General features: G+C 42.1%; 2 protein-coding genes across 15 annotated transcripts in view; one reads left to right on the top strand and one right to left on the bottom strand.

Moving 5' to 3' along the window:
- USP40 (ubiquitin specific peptidase 40) overlaps window positions 1–10,340 on the bottom strand; it is a 50,873-nt gene extending 40,533 nt beyond the window's left edge. For 11 of the 13 annotated variants that reach the window (XR_010832544.1, XR_010832542.1, XR_010832546.1 and 8 more), the window contains exons 1-8: window positions 10,215–10,340; window positions 8,065–8,281; window positions 7,458–7,525; window positions 6,375–6,488; window positions 5,741–5,905; window positions 5,057–5,203; window positions 1,498–1,641; window positions 459–587 (exon numbers count right to left, since the gene is read on the bottom strand). Coding sequence is in view for 3 of the 13 variants with exons in the window: in XM_066999884.1 (XP_066855985.1) it covers window positions 459–587; window positions 1,498–1,641; window positions 5,057–5,203; window positions 5,741–5,905; window positions 6,375–6,488; window positions 7,458–7,525; window positions 8,065–8,263 (966 nt within the window). In the remaining 10 variants the exon portion in view is untranslated. Of the gene's footprint in view, window positions 1–458; window positions 588–1,497; window positions 1,642–5,056; window positions 5,204–5,740; window positions 5,906–6,374; window positions 6,489–7,457; window positions 7,526–8,064; window positions 8,282–10,214 lie in introns of those variants that run through there. The other 2 variants (XR_010832545.1, XR_010832549.1) reach the window with 2 other exon arrangements.
- A 1,582-nt stretch (window positions 10,341–11,922) lies between these two features.
- Window positions 11,923–25,606, top strand: part of LOC106034582 (UDP-glucuronosyltransferase 1A1-like) — a 42,018-nt gene continuing 28,334 nt past the window's right edge. The window contains exon 1 of one of the 2 annotated variants that reach the window (XM_048050921.2): window positions 11,923–13,028. In XM_048050921.2, coding sequence (XP_047906878.1) covers window positions 12,174–13,028 — 855 coding nt within the window. In that variant the 5' untranslated portion in view covers window positions 11,923–12,173. Of the gene's footprint in view, window positions 13,029–22,384; window positions 23,942–25,606 lie in introns of those variants that run through there. The other variant, XM_048050922.2, reaches the window with a different exon arrangement.

The raw sequence follows: 25,606 nt of genomic DNA, 5'->3' as shown, positions 1-25,606 counted from the left end.
TTTTGAGCAGGCTGTGCATAGTGTTTTACACAAGATTGTTTCTGCAGCCTCTTTACATAGGCATCTGGATGCTGTACAAAAAACATCCAGTTCATCATATGACACACAACACGTGGCAAAGACGCACTCAAAGATTGCTACAACAGAGCTCAAGCAGCTTGCACTCTGACCGGACTGTATACACACCCACACTCTGACTATCTGTGCACATGCCATACAACAGGCAGTAGTAATACAACAGCCCAGTAATGTTCAGCAGGTCAGAAATATAAACTTTGCTCCAAAATCCTGCGAGTTTCCAACCTGAAGAGATAGTATACTGCCAAAAACTAACCTCCTCAAGGAGGTAAAAGGCCAAACGTCTCACTAAAATATTAACTTGGATGTCTGTTTCATTCTCTTAATACTTTTTTGAAAAAAATGAGATAGAGCAAGAAAAAGAAACCTTTAGCACTTACTTGTAATTGCCAGTTTCCTAATTCATCCACATCTTTGATATAAACATGATAGTGTCCTCCATAGCAGCCACCTTTATGTATAATAACAGAGAAGAGCTCATACATGTACTCTGAATCATCCATTTCAGTCTTCAAAAAGAAAAATAATAATAATAATAAAAAAATATCAGCAAGTCTTCCACATAAGGACAGTTTTATACCATCAGCATAGCTTCTGATACTTCTCAATGTGCATTTGCACATGCAAAGACTGAAGGGGCTCTTCAGTGATGGGGAACACTAGCAAGGACCAACATGAAGCATGGACCAAGGCACAGGCTTGTAAAGCAATTTTTTTAGACGTGATTCTGAACAGTGGTGGAAATTCAAATATTTCAAATTTAAAATAATTAAATATTGATGCAAATAATAGAAGGGCTCAAATTGTTTGTAACAATAACCAGCTTATTTCATTTAAAAAAATAGAGGAAAAACAAATGTTTAAACTAACTGAAGGCTTCCTCAAATACAGAAAACAATGTTTTAAGAAAAATCACTTCAATAACAGCACATCTACTAAGCATATTCTATACATACTTTAGGGATCAAAAGCTGGTATCAGGTAATGGTGTCGCTCAGTTTATAACCAAAACATACGTATATGAATACAAAGAGGAATTTGTAAGAAAAGTAACTAATGACACAAAACATACGTAGCTAAATTCATACATGACAACATTATGTATTTGTTAACGTATATATCTGTTAACAGGCATTGCCAATACAAAAGTAGATTTAACTTCTTAAGAAAAATCTCAGATTAAGTTTTAGGTCATTATTAAACCCTTCCACTTTGTATAGCTCCAAAGTATTTCTCACTCTTAGAAATTGATCTTTTGGAGATATTTTACAAAAGCATTGGAACTAGGGACACAGGAGAAACCCACAAAGTTTCCTTAACATCTGGCTTCGACAAAATGCAAAATTAAAGATACCTTGTCCTGAGATATTAGTTCTCTGCTGAGTATATAGAAACTTTAACAAATATAACAGTACAAACCTGCTCACAAAAAGGCCTCAGGTTTATCTGGATAGGGAACGTATAGCAACTCGTTTCCTTGTATCGTTCACACTTCTCAAAGTCAAAGTTAAATCTCAGGAGAGAAATGGTGAGAAAGGGAGGCAACTTACGTAGTTTAGCAGACTGCAAAACGATAAAAAAAGTTATATGCATATTGTTATACAGAATAATGCTTCCACCTTGCTATGGTCAAACCCTTATTTTCCAGCAAAGCTTTACAAGGAGGCAGACATGGCCAGTGTTTTCATTACTAGAAAATGCCTTCCCTAATTCTCAATTTCCCTGTCAACTAGCCATTCTAGAAAGCAACCAAGATCCTTCACTTCTGTGACACCCTACATCTTCCCCGATCATCAGTCTCATACTTTATCCTGCTACAAAAATGAAGCAGAACAGTGCTGAAATTCAAGTCAGTAGTTTCCATTTCCAAACACCACATGTTCTTTGTGAGAGGATTTTCACCAATTTTACACTATGAAGCAATTGCTTCAAATCCCCGGGCTTGTGCTCTCCCACGAGGTCAGGCTATGCAGTGCTTTCCCAGCAACTTTGCTCTTGACCCCTTGCACAGCACGTGCCATCACCAGACCCACACAGCTCCCAGGAGCCCAGAGAGAACACACAAACTCAGCTCCCACTTTGCAGGTGCTACAGCAGAGCAAGAGCTTCACGATAGCTTTGCCATGCTCTGAACTATGCTATGAACAGCTATGCTCTGAATGTAAGCATAGATTCGGTGGCCTCTGAGTGCTTCCAGTGTCTCTATCCAACTCTCCATTTACACAGCCATAACAGGGTTCATCAGGAACACATGCACGGCTCAAGAAAATTAGAATTAGGTATTCCATTTGCATCAGTTGTGAAGACTACTTTGCAGAGGCACACAGGATTTTGCTGTTCAAAGCAGGTCTTCCAAGTTTAGAGTGCTAATCAGACTGTATGATTAAAGTTTGATAAAGTTCTTGAACGCAAGATTTTTCAATACTCATTTTTTTTAGAGGTCAGGACAAAAGAGGGGAGAAAATTTCCAAAGACCCTCAGAAAACTGAAGGAAGAGAGGAGTGGCGTGAACAGGTATGGATCACCTTGTCTTTGAAACAAGCTAGGTGCATGCAGAGGGTCATGCTATTAGACAACTGCCTCCCTAGTGCTGGCTACATGACCAAGTTTCAGAGGTAGCCAACTGTTACCTTGCACTCCCTTGAACCGGGCAAATTTTAACTCAAACCGCCATAAACAAGCCACATGAGGCAGCAGCAAACTTTCATGAACTCTCCTAAGGTACTGATTAACTTCACCTGTCCTGAATTTGCCTCTGCACCTCCTGCCTTCCACATTAGGCATGTTGCAAGGTTTGGATCACACTCAAAGTGACACAGAAGAATGTCCAAAGCAGGCCAATGAGCTTCGCTGTTGTGAAGAGGGCAAAATACAAAGGCAGAGTGCACTAACAGCTATGTCTGCTGCTTCTTTACAAAAAATACCAGGAATATGAGGAAAAATGGGCAACTTTTTTTTCTGAAAAACTGTATGACATCAAAAACAAACACAAAAGAACACCAAACACCATTTTGTCCCATCCTGAAGAGGCCTACAATTCAAAGACCTACAGCTCTAGTAAAGCACTCACACAACTGCCTTTCCCAGGCCCTGGCAAAGAGCACAGACAAGACACAGGAGTATTCACAAATTTGATTACTATGATGGGGAAACTACTCTGAATTGTAAAACAACAAAACAAGGACTGGTTTTCAGCACAAGGATGCAGTAAAGTACGCTGGCAGACCAAGTAACCATATCTTCAGCCATGCCACCACTTAAGAGCATTCAGGGCCACATACACAACTCCTCTGAAGGATTAACACGCTCTGTGTTAGCAAGTGTCAAGCACCTGAAACTTTCCCAAGGTGCTCAGCAGTGAAGGCAGAAAACCAAGCCAAAGGAAGGAGCTCTCCAGTCTGGATGTCCCTACGCTCCTAGGGATTGCTCTCAACACAGGCTTAATGTCGACAGCTCTCAGCTGACCCCTGATGAACTCCAATGACTCAGCACAGGAAAAGGTCACTCACTGCATTTGGCTTTACAAGCAACTAAAAAAAAAAATACAACAACAGTTCTCATCCATAGCTGAGCCCAGATCAAAGCAGTAAATCATTAACTAGAAGATAATGACAAAGCAGCACAACTCAGCAGATAAATCCATCCACTTCTTCCAAAAGCATCTTCAAGCTACAGCCTGAAGAAGAAGACGCTTTCGCAGTCACTACTCTGACCACAGGAAAATGACTTTTCGGCTCTGCTATCTGCTTGCTCCCTGGATTTTTATCCTTCTCATTCCTGGCCTCTCCGAAGGAGGGAAACTGCTGGTGGCGCCCATGGATGGAAGCCACTGGCTGAGCACGAAGCAGCTAGTTCTCAAGCTCAAGGAGAGAGGACATGAAGTGGTGGTGCTTATACCAGAAGTAAGCTGGCAGATGGGAAAGGGACAGTCATACATTGTGAAAACATACCCAGTGGATTACATATAGAATCATAGAATGTCCCAAGTTGGAAGGGACCCATAAGGATCATCAAGTCCAACTCCTGGCACCGCACAGATCTACCCAAAAGTTTAGACCACGTGACTAAGTGCACAGTCCAATCTCTTCTTAAATTCAGACAGGCTCGGTGCAGTGACTACTTCACTGGGGAGCCTGTTCCAGTGCGCAACCACCCTCCCGGTGAAGAACCTCTTCCTGATGTCCAGCCTAAACTTCCCCTGCCTCAGCTTGACACCGTTCCCGTGGGTCATGTCACTGGTGATAACGGAGAATAGGTCACCTGCCTCTCCACTCCCCCTCGCGAGGAAGTTGTAGACTGCGATGAGGTCCCCCCTCAGCCTCCTCTTCTCCAGGCTGAACAGGCCCAGTGACCTCAGCTGCTCCTCATAGGTCTTCCCCTCTAGGCCCTTCACCATCTTCACCACCCTCCTCTGGACACTCTCCAACAGTTTAACGTCCTTTTTGTACTGCGGTGCCCAGAACTGCACACAGTACTCAAGGTGAGGCTGCCAGACCTGATTAGTTCCTTTCACGAGTCTGTTGTTACTCACCTGAAGGCTCTAGCACTATACAGCACCATAACAGATGTTTTCAGTATGTTAATGTATCACTGCAAAAACCTGCTCAGCAGCAAACAACCCAATACCTGAACCAAGAGAGTCCATTTCCCTGGGTAGAGCAAGAGTTGCTTGTTATCTGTGCTCTTCATGTGAGAATTTCCATGTAGTTTACTTTGTTCTTTTCTATATGGCCTAGCAACCTATTCACCATTGGCTATACTAAAGCCAGAGACAATACTCAAGTCAAGAAAAGAGTCACATAAGGTTTTGATGATAGCTGCTGAGCTTTAACATGCAGGTCTGTTTTTGGTATTCTAATCTGGTGGTATACAACAAGAAAGGTGCAGATTTTTTATCTCAGGGTTACAGGGTGGACGCACACGTAAGTGAAGTTTCTAATTGTTAGCAAATCAAATACTGAGTGACCTAACGCATTACCTTTGAAGCTTCAACAAGTTTATCACAGGCTCCGCATCGATACAAGTTCTCATTTTCAAAGTATTCTTCTTCCACGTACATGTTCCACAGGGCCTCCTCCAAGCCAGCTACACCTTTTACTGCCACTGTTAGGTCTAAGAAATCTTCCTATGCAGAAATACAACAAAAGAGACAGTAAGTAGTGTAAATTTACAGTACATTATAGAAAGATACTCATCCCATTTGCTGTGGCAGATGTGAGCACTCATTTTGCTTTCATCATTGATGGGAAAGAACATACACCCCAGATTTTAATTTTTTTATTACAAGGAGCAGTATAACAATGTAAAGATATGTTTTACTGTTGTTACACCCCAACTGTTCAGCTGTCTGCTATCTACTACAGGCAACATTTGCAACACAGATCTAATAATGCTATTTTTTTTTTCTTTTTCCTAGTGAGTCACTTTTTGATGTAGGTGGTTTAGCAAATGCCAGCCAAGATTTAGCAACAAAGTCATGCATAATTTTCATGTGTTTGCAAGTCCGCAGCGCCCTAATCAATATACACTACCCAGATTCAAGAAGACTACTAGTGACACTTCAGAAAGTTGTCTTTTTTTTTTTTTGAGTTGGGGAAAAATCATTTTAAGCATCTTCAAAAGACCAAACAGAAACCTATCCTGGAATATCCTCCAGCTTTACCTGTCTCTCACTGATATTCTTGCATTCTTTACAAACAATCTGGTTGACAACAGTTCCATGGTACAATCGATTAATAAGGTCATGACCCGAAGTCCCCACAAGGGAAGTCTCCAAAGCACTAAACAGAATCCGATTTAATTCCTGCACATCGTGCTGCCTCATTTCCTGCATGATAAAAAAAACTTGAAGAAATAAGAAGTGCCATCTGCTATGCTTATTGCTTAAAAAACAAGCAAACTTACATTAAGTGTGGCAGAGAGCTGCCTCAATTGTTACCCATGTATTTACTACCCCAAAAGAAATTTATTACATTATTCTTAACTTATGCTTTTTGTAGTAGCTACAAGTATATAAAATAAAATCCACCCCACATGAGACACTTTCACCTATGTAGGTTTCCACTGAACTCTAAGCAGAGTTACACAGTAACAATTTAGGTAGAAATTTAAGTACATAAAGGACAAGCACCTTAGTTACTGCTGGAACAATTAGGACATCCTTCCTGCGGAGGTACAATAGTATAAAACAACAGTTGACCTAATCAACTGCTATCTCCACAGCCTGAAATATTCTAAGAATTTTTTCCATGTCAAAATTCAGTATCAATGATGGTGACACAGGTGCCCGTTTGTACCTCATTGCTGCTCCACCCAAAGCTCTCAGTAAGGTCTGTCGTAGACGCAGCCTGCTGGTCTAAAAGCAGAAGCTGAGCAAATAACCGTTGAAGTTGCAGCGGAATTATTCGAACCTAGAAATATAAAGCAAAATATACCCAGCAGATCAGAAAGTCTTTAAACCAATTATTTTGATTTAAAAAGAAAACTAATTTATTAAAAATCTTGTAACAAGCCACCGTTGTCTAAGGCTTTCATAAATCAGGTTACTTGACTCTCACCAAAACTTCTGCTAACATTGGTTCCCAAAACTGTACAATGCCTCGCCTTACTCAATACAGTCATGGAACACAAGTTTTGTGATAAAGCAAAACTGTGCAGCTTAAAATTAAGTCACCACCAAAGTACACAATGACAACGTTATGTCCTATTTTTCATAATCCTAAACCTTAAGAACTTGTAACAAGACATCAAGACATTGACTTATGAGCTACTCCTTGATCGGTAAAAAAAAAGGGGGGGGATAATGAGGTGAAGAGCAGTCAATGTCCACAAGCTTGATCAGCTGCCTGTATTTATCTTTGATTCACAAAGATAAAATGTTTCTAAGCAACCAGCTTCAGCCCAAGAGCTAAAGAATGAAATTCTGTAGTCAGCATTAGTAAGCACTCTTAAAATAAATACTAAATTCCAGTCCCGTAACATCTTGTGTATGGGTGGGCTGTTAAACCTTCAGAGCCTCAATGCAGTCATCTAGTCTGCATGCTTTTTTTTTAATTGGTGAAAAATAAGTCATAGCACTGTAGCTTTAGTTACAACACAGTTCAAAAAAAGCATTGTATAAACTTTGGGATTGGTTTTCCTTTTCCTGAACACAAAAGAATCTCTACCATCAAATTCAGCAGAAACAGGCTCAACATCTTGCTTCTGAAAGAAAAGCTTACAGCACTGAAAACTTGCATCTAGTGTGCAAAAATGAGTATCAGCCAACCAAAGTGTCTTCCAGTATCTAAGTCAGACTTTCATTCATCCTCATGAGATATTTCAGAATATTGTTTCAATCCACATGAATCAACACTCAGTGACAGGAAAGTTTTAAGTACCTTTGCGTCTGGTTTATTGATATCATCCAGAGTTCCAAGCTCTTCAGGTCCTAGTGAGAACAGTGCCTCTGTAATTGTAAAGAAAAATTCCTATTTAAGAAAAAAAGATGTCTTCTCTTGAGACATTTTATCCTAAGTGTCAAGTATCAAGGTTGTTTGTTTATTTGTTTGCTTTTGGTCAGATTAAGACATTAAACAGCGTATCTCAACATCATTCATCATTACAACTGGTTCAAGCTATAAAGTACCCCTAAGCGTGGAGGTGTTTAAATGGCAAAATATACATTTTTTTCAAGAATTGTAGTATTTGCATCAAAAATGAATAGCATGTTATGAACAGCAATACCCTCTCTTATTTACACAAGCAGTAAATGGCTACCTCTAAGAAGATATAATACATACATTACTTATATTTTGCGTAGAAGTGGCAATACTAATTTAAGAGAGAAAACTCTGAGTATCCTGTAATAACTTATTTAAACTGAAGTGAAAACTGTTCATGAAAACAACCTGTGTTTGTGGTGTTTCTTTAACAAATAATTAGAAACGCAAGTCACTGCAAGATATCAATTCCAACATTACTTTAAGGAGATTCTGAACACAGTACCTCTAAATTCCGGTGTGAAAAGCAGAGTCTGCAGAAGGGAATTGAGGTAGCAGGTCCCACCTTGATTCTTGATACCACTTAGGTTGGTGAAATCTCTGGGAGCTGGAGGCTCAGAATCTCTGGGCTTTGATTTCTTCCCTTTTCCACAATGATTGTTTGAAATAAAGGAAAAATCCTCTTCAAATAAGTCCCCAAACATTGTGAAGACAAAACAGTCCTATAAAAACATAAAATCAATTTAACACAAAAAATGTAACTGAATCCACCTTCTTCAAATCCTCTGTGACGAACCTTTCAGTCCCGATCAAAAAATTGCTTATACCGTTCTCTTTCACATTCTGTTCCCTTTAAAAAGGAGTGTCAGATCCATACAGAGACATGCACTAATGTGACAAAAAGGCTCAAGTAAAAGCGTTTATCTTCACACAGGTCTGAAAACACTTCTAACTAAAAACAAATTTGTCACATTTCAATTTTTCATCAGTAGAAATATGCATACAAAAAAAAAGTCCTTCTCAACACCTGTAATTAACTAGTGTTCCACTTACCTGCAGGAAAACTTAGTAAGGCCCCCAAAATTTGTCAAAACGCCCGTGCTGAGTCTCAACAAATCCATCTATGCAAATAGTCTGTCTCTAATTGGTCAGTTCAGGTGGGAAGAACTTAATAAACCAGTAAATATAGAGCAATATTTTACCAAAACATTTTCTTCACTTCCAGATATTGAAAGTCAGAAACTCAATGGCAACAAACTGGTGCTTCTTCTTTTTACCAGCCCTGTTCCATAGCCCTGTGATCTTTCAGCACGTACCAAGATTCCCAACTAGCTCCTGTTTGTACCTGCCACCCCATAGTTCCATGTGGTATGTTGTAATACTTGTTTTAGAAGTGAATAAACAGTGAGCTATATTGAAGCAGTGAATAATCATTCCTATGCCTACCTTCACCTTCTTTACCATATTCCACTCATGTGTCACCTCCAGACAAAAGCCCCTACAGTGACATATTCACTCCTACAACTGAACCTCTCCCCCCATCTTCAATTATCCTTATCAACCTCCTCTGATGCCCTTACACTTTTTGACATGGGGGGACCACATCTTCATGCAACACTCAAGATGGGTGCAAACCATGGGTTTCTATACCTAAATTACAGTGTACTATTTTGTACTTCTTGTACGATGACTGTACATTGAGCTGCCTCTAAAGAAGTTTTTATCATCCCAAGGTTTCGTTCCTGTATATTTGCTTCAAACCCTGACACTATACAGTTTCCATAAATAGTGTATGTATGTGATTGTTGTTTGCCTCTGCCCCATGATGCATCTCTTCTGACTCACCTATGATCGATGCTATCTGCTATTGTATCATTCAGCTGTTCAGTAGCTTAAAGACCTGAAAATTTCACTACTGAGACTTGACAATACCACAATATATCAGCTAGCTTCACAAGAAAAATTAACCACCTGACTTCACAGTGGTTCCCTGACAGTTTACATGCTGAACCCTACAAAACAGGCCCTAGAAAAGGCACAAAGTAACAACCCTCACTCCTCCCTACGAGGGTTCATCTTTTGTTTCCTATCATTTAGCTGAGTATTTAATCAAGCAACAACGTTCTTCTTCTCCTGTGTCAGCTTAACTTCTTCAAGAGCCATCAGCAGCAAACCTTGGTGAACACCTTTTGAAAATCCAGTTGTGGTTTATGGCTTCTCATTCAACCAGCTGTTAGCTCTTCAGGTACCTGCCAAAACTCTTTTTATTAAATAGCATTACATTAAGCATTTTTAGTCCTTCTCACAGCAGGGCACTTTTTAAGCAAAAGGCTATGCTCTGAGCAGCATGAAAACATTTGCTCTATTTTTCTGTAATGCTTCTTTAGCACTTCACATAATACATATACACTTAAGACCCACCACAAAATAAAACTATGCGGTTGGGTTCACTACGAAGGAGCTCCAGTCAGGAAACAAACCATCTCATTCTCGTCCCAATAGGCTTTCCTGCCCCGAGCGCACCTCCAACACCTGGATCCCACCTCCCACGCTTCAGGACGTAACTGCCGAGCTTCGAGCTCCCTCCAGCCTCTCACCCTTCGCTTAGCCATGCTGCACGTTACCATTTTAGCACACCAAGATCGGGATGCTTACTTTCCTTACTTTCCTCGCCTGAACGCACGCTCACAGCCACCCCCAAGCCCCCGGCCGCCGCCCCGCCGCCGCCGCCGCCATATTTGCCTGGGCGCCGCGCGAGGCACGGCGGGAGGCGCGGCCTCGCCGCAAGGCCTGCTGGGGGCTGTAGTTTTCCTGCAGGCGGCCATGATGGGGTGTCCGCCTGAGTCAGATGCTGCCTTGCACTGCCTTGAACCCGGCAAAGTTTAACTCATAAACAAACCTTTGCCAGATAATTAAGCCAACCGAGGGAGATAGTGGCGTGCTCGCAAATGCTCGGGAGCTCTCCTGAGATACTGATTAACTTTACTTGTCCTGAGCTCGCCTCTGCACCCCTTGCCTTCCTTCCCCATTAATCACCCCCTGCCTTCCTTCCCCATTAAGCACCCTCTGCCTTCCTTCCTCATTAAGCAGGAATGCGTTCCCCTCCGTTCTCATTAAGCACCCCCTGCCTTCCCCATTACACGTTTTGCAAAGTTGGGACAACACTCAACCTGGCACTAAAGGGGCCCAAGAGGAGGCCCAGGCTTCAGGGAGGGCAGGACGCCTTCACTTATGCCTCTTCAGCAAACTGGGGGTGCCATTACCAAAACATTTTCGAGAGAAAATGTTGTTTATTGAACTTCTCATACTTCAAAGGATCGTTTTAAAGTGTATTTTGCATAAATGTAGAAGTAGTAGCTTGTTTTAGTTATTACTCACCCATTTTTTTCCTTACACTTCTACCCTGAAAGGTAAAATTCCCCCAGCTCTAAAGTCCAAAGATTTTGTTTTCTGAAAAGTTATCAAGTGTCTAAAAGAAAAATGCTTTCTGCCACTTACTCTGTAGCTTCACTACACAAGGAAAAAGTTCCAGACGTTGGTAAGGTAGGAAAAAGAAGTAAAAAGACTGACAGGAAAAACATGCAGAAAGCTCTACGTAATAAACATCATTGCATAGACAGTGGTATGGAAGGGAGAGAAATACTGCTTCTGCATCTCAGTTGTGCTTCTAAGAGGACCTGAGGGAATGACAGGTATGCTTCAGGCTGGGTGTCACAAAAAGGTTCTGGACCCAGAGGGTGGTTGGGCACTGGGACAGGCTCCCCAGGGATTTGGTCACGGCACTGAGCTGCCGCAGTTCAAGAGGCATTTGGACAACACTCTCAGACATAGGGTCTGATTTTTGGGTGGTTATGTGTGGAGCCAGGAGTTGGACTTGATGATCCTTGTGGGTCCCTTCAAACACAGGATATTCTATGGACCTGTGGTTCTAAATATCCTATGTTTCATTATTTTTCCACATCACAGTGCCATTTAGGCATCCAATTGTTTAGGCGCTGATAGCTCCAAATCTGCTTCAGATGCTAGGTCAGCCCTTCTCAATGTCTCTTGGTGTTACTGTATGCTGTAGGAGGGATACTCTATTTCCTGCTAGCTGAAAAATCGTGGTTCGTCTGCCCATTCCTCTTATCCTAAGGTTCTCCTGTTCTGTCTTCAGAGAGATTCTCTGAACATCTGTAACTCCAACTGTAATGAAATGTGTTGAAGCTGTTTTCATTTGTTACTGTGCCTTTGGAGTTGTTCTCACCAGACTCGCCTTGCTTGGCCCTGTCTAAATGGTAAGACAAGACACAAGAGTGATTAAGGGGGAAGTCTTAAGAAATCTGATTAGGATGTTGAGGAGCTAGTTCTCTGTTAAATGCTGAAGAACTCCAATGACTCAGCACAGGAAAAGGTCACTCACTGCATTTGGCTTTACAAGCAATTAAAAAAAAAATACAACAACAGTTCTCATCCATAGCTGAGCCCAGATCAAAGCAGTAAATCATTAACTAGAAGATAATGATAAAGCAGCACAACTCAGCAGATAAATTCATCCGCTTCCTCCAAAAGCATCTTCAAGCTACAACCTGAAGAAGAAGACGCTTTCGCAGTCACTACTCTGACCACAGGAAAATGACTTTTCGGCTCTGCTATCTGCTTGCTCCCTGGATTTTTATCCTTCTCATTCCTGGCCTCTCCGAAGGAGGGAAACTGCTGGTGGTGCCCATGGATGGAAGCCACTGGCTGAGCATGAAGCAGCTAGTTCTCAAGCTCAAGGAGAGAGGACATGAAGTGGTGGTGCTTACACCAGAAGTAAGCTGGCAGATGGAAAAGGGACAGTCATACATTGTGAAAACATACCCAGTGGATTACACATTAGAAGAGCTGGATAATTACTTTGAAGAGTTTTTAACTGCTCACCTGCATGGCCAGCCTTTCCCACTGAATGCTCTGGCACTCTACAACATCTCAAAACACACTTTCCGGGTGTTCTTTGTTCAGTGCAAGAACCTTTTCAGCAGCACAGAAACAATGCAGTACTTGAATCAAAGTAGCTTTGATGCTCTCCTAACAGACCCTATTGCTTTGTGTGGAGCAACAGTTGCTAATTACCTTTCTCTTCCATATGTGTTCTTCATGAGAGGATTTCCTTGCAATCTACACTACGAAGCATCACAGTGCCCAAGCCCTCTGTCGTATGTCCCGAGACTGTTTACATTCAACTCGGACAACATGACATTTCTCCAGAGAGTGGAAAATGCATTGATTGCACTCCTGGAGCTTGTGTACTGTAATGCCTTCTATACAGAAGGATTAAAGTTTTCCTCTGAAATTCTTCAAAGAGAGGTATCCCTGGTAGACCTGTTGAGCGGTGCTTCCATTTGGCTACTGAGATACGACTTTGTGTTTGAGTATGTCAGACCGGTGATGCCCAATATGGTCTTCATTGGAGGTGTAAACTGTGCTCAGAGTAAACCACTGTCTAAGGTATGTTCTTTTTCTCCAAATTATACATTTTCCAAAGAAATATAATTACATGGCTTATGGGGGTTTAGTGCTCTTGAATTTATTTATTTATTTATTTATCCGGTAATGATTTAATACATCTGGTTTTTGCCAGTTGCTTTCCACAGGCTGGAATGTCTTTATCTTGATGGAGGCAGATGACTGTTATTTGAATTAGTAAAGATTTTCTGACAAGTCCAACAAAAAAAGGACTTCATCAGCCAGCTACCGTCCTCAGTGAATATTTATTTTATTCTTCAGTCTGATGCAATTTTGGTTTCACTTTCATGAATTCTGGCATATATTTCTTTCGTCTGACTAAAACCCCAAAGACCATGCTTTGAGAGTCTTTTGTTGTTGCTGTTGTCATTAATTCTAGGCTCAGAAAAGTCAGTTAATTTGCTTTGGTTATATTTTCATAACATACGGTTTCCTAACTGGCAGTCTATGTTAATTCTGTTTGTACATCATGGTGAAACATAAATCTCAAGCTGAAATTGAAAGAATTATTCTAAAATAGCGTATTTTATGAAGCACATATGCAAAATCAGGGATGTTTTTATTATGTGTTTCTTGACATTTATAAGAACTGTTCTGTGGGATTTTTAAAGCTAATCTAGAAAGTTAAAAACAATTAATAGCACCATATATTTCTTACCAGGCACATATTATATTGCCGTGAAATTACTTCCTCGCTTCTGGATTGTGGTCACACAATATCACTACATGATTGCACTACAGCATCTTTGAGTTGATTTTTTTCTATTTTTTTCCTTCTTTTATATTCTCTGATGGGCTTACACAGACTCCACTGAACTGCTCTTAGGCAAATAAAAAATAAGCTGACTGCAGACATTCTCTAGTGTTAAACTCGAGGGAGTGGCACTTAGTAGTTTTAGATTTAAGAGGTACCATGGCATGTTCTTTCTGATTGCGTGACATTAGTCTTCTGTATGCTTTTATATCCTGAAGGTCTCAGAGCTGCAAACACGTTGTAGCTTGCTGCTTTCCAAAGGGGTAGAACCTCCTGCCTTTATTTTATACCTGCTGTCTCCTGTCTTCATACTGATGTTTGTCATTGAGTGGAAATCATATGTTCTGCATCTTTAAAAACCTTGTGTATTCCTCCTAACTTCACTCTGGCTTTTCTACCTACATTTTCTACAGAGAACAGAAGAATCACTCCTATTTCACTCGGAACTACCCACCAGCAAGGCCATAAGGTAGTGAATTGTAAATACGCAAAGGGAGTCACATGGGTGAAAAAAGTCTGCCTAACCATACACAGTTGTAAACTCTAGGTTAATCATCTTTGTTCATAAATATAGTCGTGATAAAAATAGATGGCTCTCTGAAACCTGGTAGCCCATTGCTCAACAGATAGGAAAACAAAAGGTTAGAATGACTAGGAAAGAAAGGGAAAAAGAAGAAAAGGGAAAAGCTCTCTGAGCTACTCAATAAGTCCATGGCATACTTTCATTCTGAATATTGTCCGACCCCTCATCTCAGAGGAAATATGGTAGAACTGCAAAAGTACAGAAGAAGGTGAGAGGGCTGGTAAAAGGTTTGAGCAAGATCTATTTTGTGATTGAAAAAGCAGATCTATAGAACAAAGGTCTCAGAAATTGTGAATGACATGGGCAAGATGTGTGAAGAATGATTGTTCTATGTTTCTTGTCGGGTAAAAACTAGGGGATGCTTGGAAAAATCAGGTATTGATTTAATGGTTTCAGAGCAAAGACAGGAAGGTGATTTTTCTTCCCATGTATAGGCAAGCTTTGAAATGCCTTGACAGTGGCCATTATACATGGAAAAATGTTACGGGAGTTCAACAAGGGAATAGACAAGTTCATAAAAAAAAAAAAGGAAAAAAAAACATAGAGATGTGTAATATAAAGACAGAACAAAGACAATATAAACAATATTCAATGTCAACAATACAGTTTGTTTCAAGAGCTCCCTGAGCCACTTATTGCTGGTGGCTGGGAGGCTGCTCTGCATGCAGATTACTGCTGCTTTCTTACAGCATTCCTCAGCATTACTTGATGTCCAGTGTCAGGCTGTCAATTCATTTTGTATGCCAAACTGAGAACTAATATGAGATCTGGAAATCATTTACGTGGTTAAGCAATAAGCTCAGCACTGTGCCCAGAGCTCTTATGATAACTACTAATTATAATGAAACCAACCCTGTGAATGATTGACTTCGGGTGATAAGACCTGCTCCTGAACTTCCCTTCTTGAAGAGTTTTCTTGGGGTTTTCTTTGGGGGTCCATACAGGCCTAGAAGACATTAGCTGTCTTATTTCTTCATTGGCTTGCTACGCAGGTGCTTTTTATGATGTTCCCTGAGCTTTCAGATCAGTGGGATACTTCTAGTACCGTCTAAGGTGAAAGCCACTGGCTTAGCATGAGTCCAGTATTGGAAAAGCTCAGGCAGAACGGGCACAAAATGCGCTTGCTGATGATCTACAAACCACTATGTAGACGACACACTGGAAATATATCCAGTGCTTTACACAAGAGAAGAAGAGCTGGGCAGGTGAACTTCTGTAAGGCTCTGCGGCGACAGCCTGTCCCACTTCATGTTCTAGTAGTCTGTAACTGCTCAGTACAACACTGCCAGGGTGATATTTTCTCCCTGCAGAAGCCTGTTCAGTAAGAAGGAAGTGACAGAGTGTCCTATCATGGTGGCTTTGATGCTCTCTTTTGATGCTCTTGTGTGGAGCGACAGTTGCTAATTGTGCTTTACTCCTACCCATGCTGTTTGGGAGAGGATTTCTGAGTGGTTTACACCAGGAAACAGCTCTAGGAATCATTCTGCAGGTTCTGATGGGCTGCAGCTGTAATTATCCAGGTTTTGTGCAGGAGAATCATTAGATGCATAGGCCTTTGCATCCAAGAGAAGGGTAATGGTGCTTGGCTAGGCATTGTCACTTTGTCCTTTAGCAAATCCAGGCATTTGTAGTTCTGTCAGAGTGGCACAGTGACAGTCACAGGCTTAGACCTGCCTGTAGGTGGCCCGACATGAACTCCCTGAGCTAGGAGGCTGCTTATCTTGCAGTGAGATGAGCAAGCAGGGCTGTTTAGGATTACAACACTCTCATGTTTACTGCATCTGCAGCCAGCCTCTTTGTGGCTGGAGATGTGTGGCAGGAGGCAATGCAAGCATCCAGCCGGAGGGCAGTGCCACTCACAGCTCCCTTGCTTCCTTGGGCTCTCTCTCAGGTTTTCCCCTCGGTGCTGCTGTACCTTAATAACCACCTGTAGGATAATGACATGGATCTCCTGTTTCCCTGGCATTTTTTTTTGATCACTCTGAAATACATTTTATCCTCTGTAGGTCAAAAATACATTTTCTATTTCAATGTCAGATTTGGAAGTATGTCTATAAAGAAGCAAAGTTACAAGAAAGGACAGGCTGGCACTGAAGGCTTTTGATGAGTAAAGCACTCCTGGAGTGCAGCTTTCTTTTATAAATCAGTGGAGCAGTGGTTCAAAATGAGGTTTCTTTTCTTAGAAGAGTAGCTTAAGCCACAGACCTTTCTGTTACAACACTTTCCGTAGTTTTCCACAGGCAGAAATATCTGGTGTTGTCACCCAGTTCCAGAAGAGGGCTCCTTTGTGCCACATCTGACACTGCCTGACGGAGTACCTGTTCAGGAGCTGAAGGCATTGCTGAGGAGCTCAAGTTTTCACAGAACTGGGCAAATGTGTCATATGCAGCACAGAGCTGGGAATTAAATTCCAAATTCCCTGACCCTCCTGAGCCATAACATCATCCTGAAATACTCTCATCTAAGGCGGAGTGGTAGAGCCTTTCCTCCCCCAACATCTGACCACGAGACTACGCCTGGGGAAACACAAACTGCATTTATTCATTGACTAAGATAACTGGCTGCCTCAGGCTGTGTTTCCTCTTGTCTTGCAATTTGCATTGCCATCTGTTTCAGTATCAATTACATATTCATTAACAGACACATAAATCCAGTTGCCAAGTCCCAATGTCATGGAGGTTTAATACAAGGCTTGCAGAAAACAGACCTGGTATCTCAACTGGGCAGAGGTCCTATGCCAGCATCATATTGACTCCTGAAGTACCTGAAGGTTGTTGTGATAAGTGTTCCCTCGTTAGGGAGACCAGAAATGAACTCGCACTGTGTGTCCAGAGACACTTTGACGAATATCTCATTTGTAACCAAAGCAAATGCAAAGCTTCATTTTTTCTGAGGCAGTTCACAAAGTTTGTGTAAATTGGTCAAACAAAGTTCAGAGATGTAAGCTATAGCAACCTTTCAAAGAAGTTTCTACCTTTTTAACCCAAACCACCAATTACTTATTTAAACAACTGGTCAACTTAAAATAGTGAAATAAACTGATTCAAGAAGATAGTTGCTCCAGTAAAGCAAAGTATAACTGAACAAAGGTGCTGTGTTTTGTCCCTCCAGCAAAGGGATTAAGAAAACAGGCCCTGTTCCGAAACCCTCTTGCCAGAGCCAGCAGCATCTGAGAAGCTCTGATAAGGAGACATTTCTAACTGGTCCTTTGAAATATGCAATTGAAGTGGAATTCAAAGACTTTGGCAAAAAGTCAAAGAATACAGTAAGCAGTACCACAACACACAGACATACCTGGTACACAGAGACACGCTTTTCAAAACCTGCACAACCCAAATGTCACTGTGTGTCCTCAGAAAGGACTCACATGTCTGAGGACTCACATGTCTGTCTCACATTACTTTTCTAACATGGGTAGGTGATGTAGTACAGGCACAGGGCAGCTCTTCATTTTCAGCACTGAGGTTGCAATCATCACTCTGTTCATGAACCAAATAATAGGCTCATCTTCTGGTGCAATATTCAAGGTGTCGATGAGCTTACTGACATTTTAGAGCAGTCTTATATCATGCCAGTATTTGTAAAGTTGTTGAACACGTTTAAAACTAGCCACACTGCTCATCTGCCTTACATTGCAATGGCAAAATACACATCAGGCAAATAAAAGCAGTGCTACTTTTCGGGGGAAAAAATTAACTGCCGTGCATTGTGCATCTTCATTGCACAGCATGCATCAGCCTGAAATGGTTAGTCTAACTAAAGTGTTCATCTCACTGTCCTCTTCAGTCTGTTCTTGTCCACATCACTGTGCTTCCCATATTTCAAAGAAAAGATATAGAAGGAGGCTAGAAAACACTTCTTTCTACGAAAATTCCTTCATATCAAATGGAACTACTGCCTTTGTTTCCCTTCCCATGACAAGTTTGTCTTCTGGACAAGTTAGCCTTCTCTAATATGATTCTAAAGGTGCATGTAAAGGTAAAAATATTTGACAGAGGTCTAAGTGCAAAAACTGAGAAATGTTATAATAGTATTAAATTTATAAACATCAATCACATTGCTCTACAAAAAATCAGGAAATGTTCCAATTACAGTTACCTGGGCAGCCTTAAAAGTCACTTATCTTTCTGTTAGGATACAGTCAATAATTTCAGGATCACATACTGTCGTTTTCATATGATCTCTATTTACTGCTTAGAAGAGGGCTGCCCTAAAAACGATCTGTGTTCTGTGGTTTCCTTAGCTGCCTGCTGCTTCTTGCTACTGCGAAGACTTCAAATTACTTCCCAACTTGCAGTTCGATGAGTTGTTTTCCCTCTGAAGTCACGCTAGCCATACTTCCTCATTCTGTTCAGGTGAATAACAGTGTATGTCCATAGCTATGAAAAGGAGGAAATCAGGGAGGTTCATGCTAGCAGCTACCAAGCTGCTGTAATCCTTTTGCCATGACACTTGAGCATCAAAAAAGGACTGGGTTCAATTACACAAGGATTCCTTCTGACAAAATCTAGAAGCCCTATCCATCATCCAAAAACCTGGGAAATCAAATTGTGCTGTCCTCACACTCAGGTGTTCGAACAACTTTTTACTGCTTGCAAAACCCAGAGCATAAAGGTGTAAGCAATCTCATCTAACAACAGGAAAACAAATTGAGTAGGTGAAACAACACCTCTAGATTGCTTCTTCCCTAAGTGCCACTCACTGTTTGCTGCTTAGATGAGAAGGAATCCACATGGCAGCCAGTCTGTCCTGGTGTTATTAACACCTCTTCCAGCTGAAGCAATCACAGGGTGAACGGTAAACTCAACTGCACCCTAATATCTTAACATGATTATGGCTCGGGGTAGTGTGAGTCCAATCAGTCTCAAGTCCTCAAAGCTATTTGCATGCCCTTGCAGCACTGCTCCATTGCTGCAATATTCCTTGCCAGCTCAAAAAGACACCCTGGGGTAACCCAATGTTTTGTCTGTGATGCACAAGAGCCTGCGTATTGTGAGAGACACTCACAAGAAGAAGACAAATCTGCAGTCATGGGTGATCCAAGCTTAAGACGTTTAATTTCTGTCCCTCTGCATGCAGTGGGGAAGACTTTCCTCCTACTGCCAAGAGCTGGCACACAGCTCTTGCACTTTGAGGTCTCCTTTCTTGTAAATTCTCCGAGGTGTTCTTCCGCAAATACAAGTGGACTCAGTAATGAGCAGCAGAGCATTCAAACCTGCAAGTGACACCAGTGCCCTTTGCTACTGGATAATGAACAGCAAACGCTTGTAAACCTACCAAGTTATGTTCTTGTTTCAAGTTTTCTGAATACCAATTATTTGGCTTAGATCTGACCCCAGCTGAATCTGTGCTAATCTAAGAACTTCAAACTTTATTTGTCTGTTGTACTCTGAGTCTTATTAAAATGGTTTGCCTTTAATTTCTCTGGCTTTTATTCTGTTCTTTCTTTTGCTTCCTCACCTCTTCCACAGTTTTTGGTCTTTGGTCTGGCATTGCTTTTAAATGCGTAAAGACAAAACATTCCTCCAGACAAGCCCTGAGGGCACAGAGGAAAGCAGTGAATGCCAGCAAAACAAGGGGTCCGCACCATCCTAGTCAGAGCTGGCATGTTATCACCAGGCATTTTTTTATAATGGCCCAGCAATCAGATCTCCCTCAGGCAAGGTGAACTCCGGCTTGTGCCTCCCTGTGAGGGGATTCAAACCCCCGGGCCCAACTGTGAGTTCCTGGGTAATTTAATCAAGAGAGGATCTGTCTTCCCATTAAAGCTGGGCCACTGGATTGAAGGTTTACAAGGGCCCACCTCTCAGGCCTGCCCAGGGCCCTCTGGATGGCATCCCTTCCCTCTGGCATGTTCCCAAAGGCTCCACCAAGGAAGTGTGTGACTGCCTCTCTTCATCTGTCAGAGTCTAGATTGGTTACACCTTCTTCCAGAGTCCATCTGACAGCCTTTGCAATGGTTATGAGCAATGGGTCTGTGTCTGTGTATCAGCTTCTCCTGAGCTGTTTGAAAATTGGCATTAAGTTACTCATTTGTCTTAAGCTGCTGATGCAGGGATAGTGCAGGTGATGGAACTGGCTGTTCTTTTTGAAGGTAAGTTCCCAATAAGGTTAAAGCACAAGGTTTGGAAATATGCAGGCAGAAAATGCAGATAGAAGAAAGAAACACCAGTGATACAGAGCCTTGAATGCCCCAGAAGATCAAATTGTTATACCAAAGGCAGGGTACAGTCTTCGTTGCCTGTAGATAACACCTGCCTAATCACCTACTGATACATAAACTTTTACTGTGAGAGGTGACCACCATCATTTAATGACTCAGCAGTATACCACCAAGAAGTATCTGGCCCCACAGAGTTCATGAACTGTTTGAGTCATGAACTGAACTGACACAGGCTATGAACTCGTAAGTTCATGAACTAGAAACATGTTGGTTTATGTTATCTGATGTTCAGCAGTGAACTTCTGTTTTGCAACTTAATTTTACACCCGATAGTATGAGGGGTTAGATGGAAGTTATTTGTAGAGATGGGGAAAGATTTTCAGTTGGCTGCTTATCTTCAAAAATGCAGGTTTGCATCAATGGAAAAAAAAAATCACTTTTCTCAATTGAACCAACTAATCTTTGTTGTTTAAAAAATGACACAGGTAGTTCAACATTGATTTTTCATATTTATCTTTAGTGTAAGTTATCTTTCACTGTACCATTTGCTTTAGTTGAATTGGAAAACAAAATGCTTATAAAAATTACTATACTGTAACAACTCAACAGCCTGCAGTGGGATGGAGGACTCCAGCACTATATGGATAAGAGTGATTTTGGTACACCCCGTATAGACTAAGTATGTCCATGTGGGGTAATCCTAGCAGTCCACCTGTTCTGTGGATATCTTTCTGTCATGGATCCCCACATATGCTAGATTATCTTGCCAGTAAGTGTCCAAATACCATTTCTTATATCCCAAGGAGCTCTACCAGCTGCACAAACAACGTGGCAGTCTCCTAGCAGGTGCTGAACCTCCTTGTCAGCAAGTGATAGAGCCTGCCTTCTAAGGACATTTGTGCCAGGTTTAAACAGTGGTTTAAAGTCTGGAGAGATGTCCATCCACCATCATTTTATCAAAGGGCTCTATTTGGATACCAAGATACCACTCCTTTTATGCCCCACCTTCTCTTCACTCGAGGAATCAGCTGCAAGAATGGTAAAAGCCTGTCGAAGGTACATGTATCTGAGGCAGATATTTTGTGCTTGATGGGAGAGGAAGCCTTACACAGGACTAAAAGCATCACACAGGTTTGTGAGATAATTTTCCACTCAGACAGATCTTCTTTGGGCAAGCTTCGTGTTTTCCCTTGTGCTGGTGTTGCCGTAAGATGGCTAGGATGGTCCTGCCCTACTTCACGAGTGTGCTGCAGTGAGAAGTGATCAGAAGACCAAAGCTCTTAGCTCATGCTGGTAAGAACTATGAAAAGAATTTGAATGGGAGACAAGTATGATACAATCACATGGATGAATAAAACCTAGGCATGTGACCAGCTGAAGGTGGCCCAGCACCACCTCTGCAACCTGGGAAGTGTTCTTACAAGTAAGTGAAGCTGCAAACCTGGATTTACCTGGCATTGCTAACAAACACTCTCCATCTGTATCTGAGACTGCTGTGGCATGTTCACATGTTGTGACAGCTCACACAACAGCCATGTACAGCTCAACATCCTGAGACCATCCCTGGGAAAGGGGCAGACACAGGGTATATTGGGTGCCCAGATACCACAGTCCGACCTGGGCAGGGATGAGGCGGATGGGTCCCCATCTCCTTTCCACATCAGAGCTGCAGTTGCGCTGCATTGAGTAAACGTAGCGGTAAGAGCACAGTGAGAGATCACGGGGGACTTGGCTCCTCATGGATTATTCCAGATGTGTGGTCACTAGAGAAAAATGCCCAGTTGTGGGAGGAGTAGCTCTGACAAAAAGCCAAGCCTTTCTGGGCAAAGAACAAGGGACAGGCAGGAGTCATTCCCAGCTGCCTGCGTGACTTGTGCTCACATGCCCGTAGCTGCTAATTGGTGCTGCCTGGCTGCACATGAGGCTAACTGAGCCACAGGCTAAACCTGGGCTCTTATTGCTTTCCATGAACACTTAACCCTATGGCTCAGTAACACTAGTTGCTTGCAGTCCGTGGCATTACAGCAGTCAGCCAACACTGAGCAGAGCAGATTTACCTGGCAGCTTGCAGTCCCCTACCTCCCAGCCTGCTGTGCTCAGAGGCAAGAAGTGTGAACAGGAGAGACTGCTGCTGTGGTTTGGGTAAGGAATACGAGATGAGGTGGGGTCTGCATGGCTGGGCTGCTGATGGTAAGAAGGATCATCAGTCAGTGGTCCTAGTACGGGACAAAGAAGAGAAGGCTGAGGCACTGAGCTGAGGTCACAGCTTGGGAGAGCCAAGTTTATGGCAGACGACACGCCTTTCTCGTGATTGTGCAAACCAGCTTTTGAAGAACAAAACCCAGTTCAACCTTTTGTAATAATTAATCTTCCAATGTGAATCCCATTGCGTGCAAACTGCTAAACACATGAAATGTGCGGCAAGTCAAAAAGGGCAAAGGTATCGTGAAAAAGCATTGCCAAGTGGTGTATTTGCATAGGTGGATCGTAGCTACAAAAGCTTGCGAACCACCCCTGGCCTCTCGCTCACTTGGGCTCCTGTCTGTTCAACTCCAAACATGCTGGTGGCTGGGCTGCTCCCCTTCTTGTGCTGCCTGGGTACTGCTGCTGCTGGGAAGCTGCTGGTGATCCCGATGGAGGGCAGTCACTGGCTCAGCATGAAGGAAGTGCTGATTGAGCTGAGCAAGAGAGGGCATGAAATAATTGTCATGGCACCAGAGATGAAAACGCTCGTAGATTCTTCGGAGTGGTACACGCTGAAAACATACCCTGTACCTTTCAAACAGGAAGAGATGGAAGAACTTCTGCATTCACTTACTGCAAACAGTTTTAATGAGCAGCCTTTTATTTCCAGATTTTTGAATATTTGGGAGCTTTTTAAAAAGAGTTCTGCCATCTTTGAAGCTGCTTGCAGTTCCCTACTGCACAACAAAGAGATGATGAAATTTATTGAAGAAAGCAAATTTGATGTACTATTTACAGATCCTGTGACACCGTGTGGACAAATAATTGCTTTGCATTTTTCTATTCCTACTGCTTTCTTCTTGCGGGCTGTTCCATGTGCTATAGACATTCACGCCGCTCAGAGTCCAGACCCACCGTCCTACGTCCCACGAATGTTCTCCCTCAATACAGACCATATGACATTTCCTCAGAGAGTCAAGAACGTACTGATCACCATTTCAGAGGCTTTCACCTGCAGAATTATCTTTTCACCATTCGAAAGACTGGCCTCAGACTTTCTGCAAAAGCCGATGACAGTTACAGAGCTTTTAAGCCATGGATCCATTTGGCTGAAGAGACTTGACTTTGTCTTTGACTATCCCACACCCGTGATGCCCAATATGATTTTCATTGGAGGCATAAACTGTGGACGGAAGAAGCCGTTATCTCAGGTCAGTGACTGGCTGGGAAAAGTATAACAAAGGAGAAGTTCCGGCAGTGTTTGATGTAGACTTTATTTACCTAAAGATGTAGCTCAGATTAACTGTTTCTATATAGCCGATCCACATGAAAACCAGAGAGGTGCAGCTGACCAGCAGAACAAGTTGTGATTACACCTCCTTTTCTTGGGCCTGCCCAACACAGGGATTTTGTTCAGTGAGGGGATCACACACTCTGCAGCGTTTAATTCCAGCTGGTCAGGTGCACAAACACCACTTGGTCCAGCAATGAATGCAAAAAGGGCAGGAGAATAATAGCAGCTCTTCCAAACATTCCCTGCCCCACGAGGCAGTGGCATATTTCTTCTAGAGCACTAGCTGCTTATCCGGTCAGAAAAGTAACTCACCGGGTTATGTGTAGTAGCATTATTTGCTCTTCTCTGTAATAGCAGTGTTGTGTTTGAGTTGAAGGCTAATAATTTTTCTGTGTTAAAAGTTATGATCTAACAACAGTTCCCATCACAAAAACTAGACAGCTGAATTCTCTACTGCATTTTTATGAGACATCCAGCTTGGATAGGAAAATGTTGATGGGTGGTTGCTCAGGCATCTGTGACCTAAAAAGCATGCAATAAAAGCACTTCCTTCATGTCCGTGAATTCCAATAAATATTGTGGGATCTTTAAAGCTGACCACTTATTGCATGTATATGATACATGATAGCTTGCTGGTGCTCATGATGTACATTTAGCCCATAGCTGCATGTGATGTATCTTGGCTTCTTGCTTGCTTGTGATATAAGTAGAACAGTCTCATGTTGTGAAGCCAGAGATTAACTAGAAAAAGACAGCTAAGAGGAGACAGCTCTCATCAGCAGCTGATGGATCTGTAGTTAGTGTCATCCAGCAGTTTCAGCAATATATCACATCATTTCCTGGAAATGATAAAGTTTTATCCTTTACAGATGCTCCTTAGAAATAAACAGGCGCTTCTCTGCTCTTCCCTTGAACTTTTCTCACTTGCCAGCCTTTTGTGTGTCATAAGGAATGTACTACTCCTTCTGCTCTTGCATTCACACATCTTTGTGAATATGAATGAATGAAGCTTCACGATAAAACAGATTTGCATTTTCCAAGCATAGCACACCTTCCCCAGAGCCAACTTTAAAGCCCTCGGGCTTTGCTTTACTCCTCACAGTACTTCGCCTGATGCTGCCCATTGAAAGTACCGTTTATTTCTGTTGAGCTGCTATCATTCAGATCTTGCTTTCTCACAAAAGTGTCTTTCAAATTGCCACTCCCTCCCTGCATGGGCACTTTTATCGGGGTAGTGCTTTTTCCTATCTGTTCTGTCCATCCAGCTGTTTAATGGCTCCCTCAGGGACAAACCCAGGTGGACCCTCTGGGAAAGCAGGGAGACCAGCTCTGCCTGCAGGCCAGGCCATGTGGCAGTTCCAGCTTAAATTTAGGCTCTCCTCTAAAGACAGAGTTCACTCTCGCCTTATCTTGCTCAGGGACTAAAGTTCACAGTCCAGCAAGAATAGTTATTACTGATTCTTCAGTGGCGCTGCCAGCCCCGATTTTTTTTTTAATTTATTTTGTTGTTTTCTGGCTATGGCTGTGCATCACACAGTTGTATCTAACAGCAAAATTTAATCCTGCAGGTTGACAAGTGTCT

This window comes from Anser cygnoides, chromosome 6 (assembly GCF_040182565.1).
Source record: "Anser cygnoides isolate HZ-2024a breed goose chromosome 6, Taihu_goose_T2T_genome, whole genome shotgun sequence".
In the NCBI taxonomy this organism is placed as follows: domain Eukaryota; kingdom Metazoa; phylum Chordata; class Aves; order Anseriformes; family Anatidae; genus Anser; species Anser cygnoides.
Note: the sequence above shows the minus strand (reverse complement) of the source record. Positions and strands in the feature narration are given on the sequence as shown.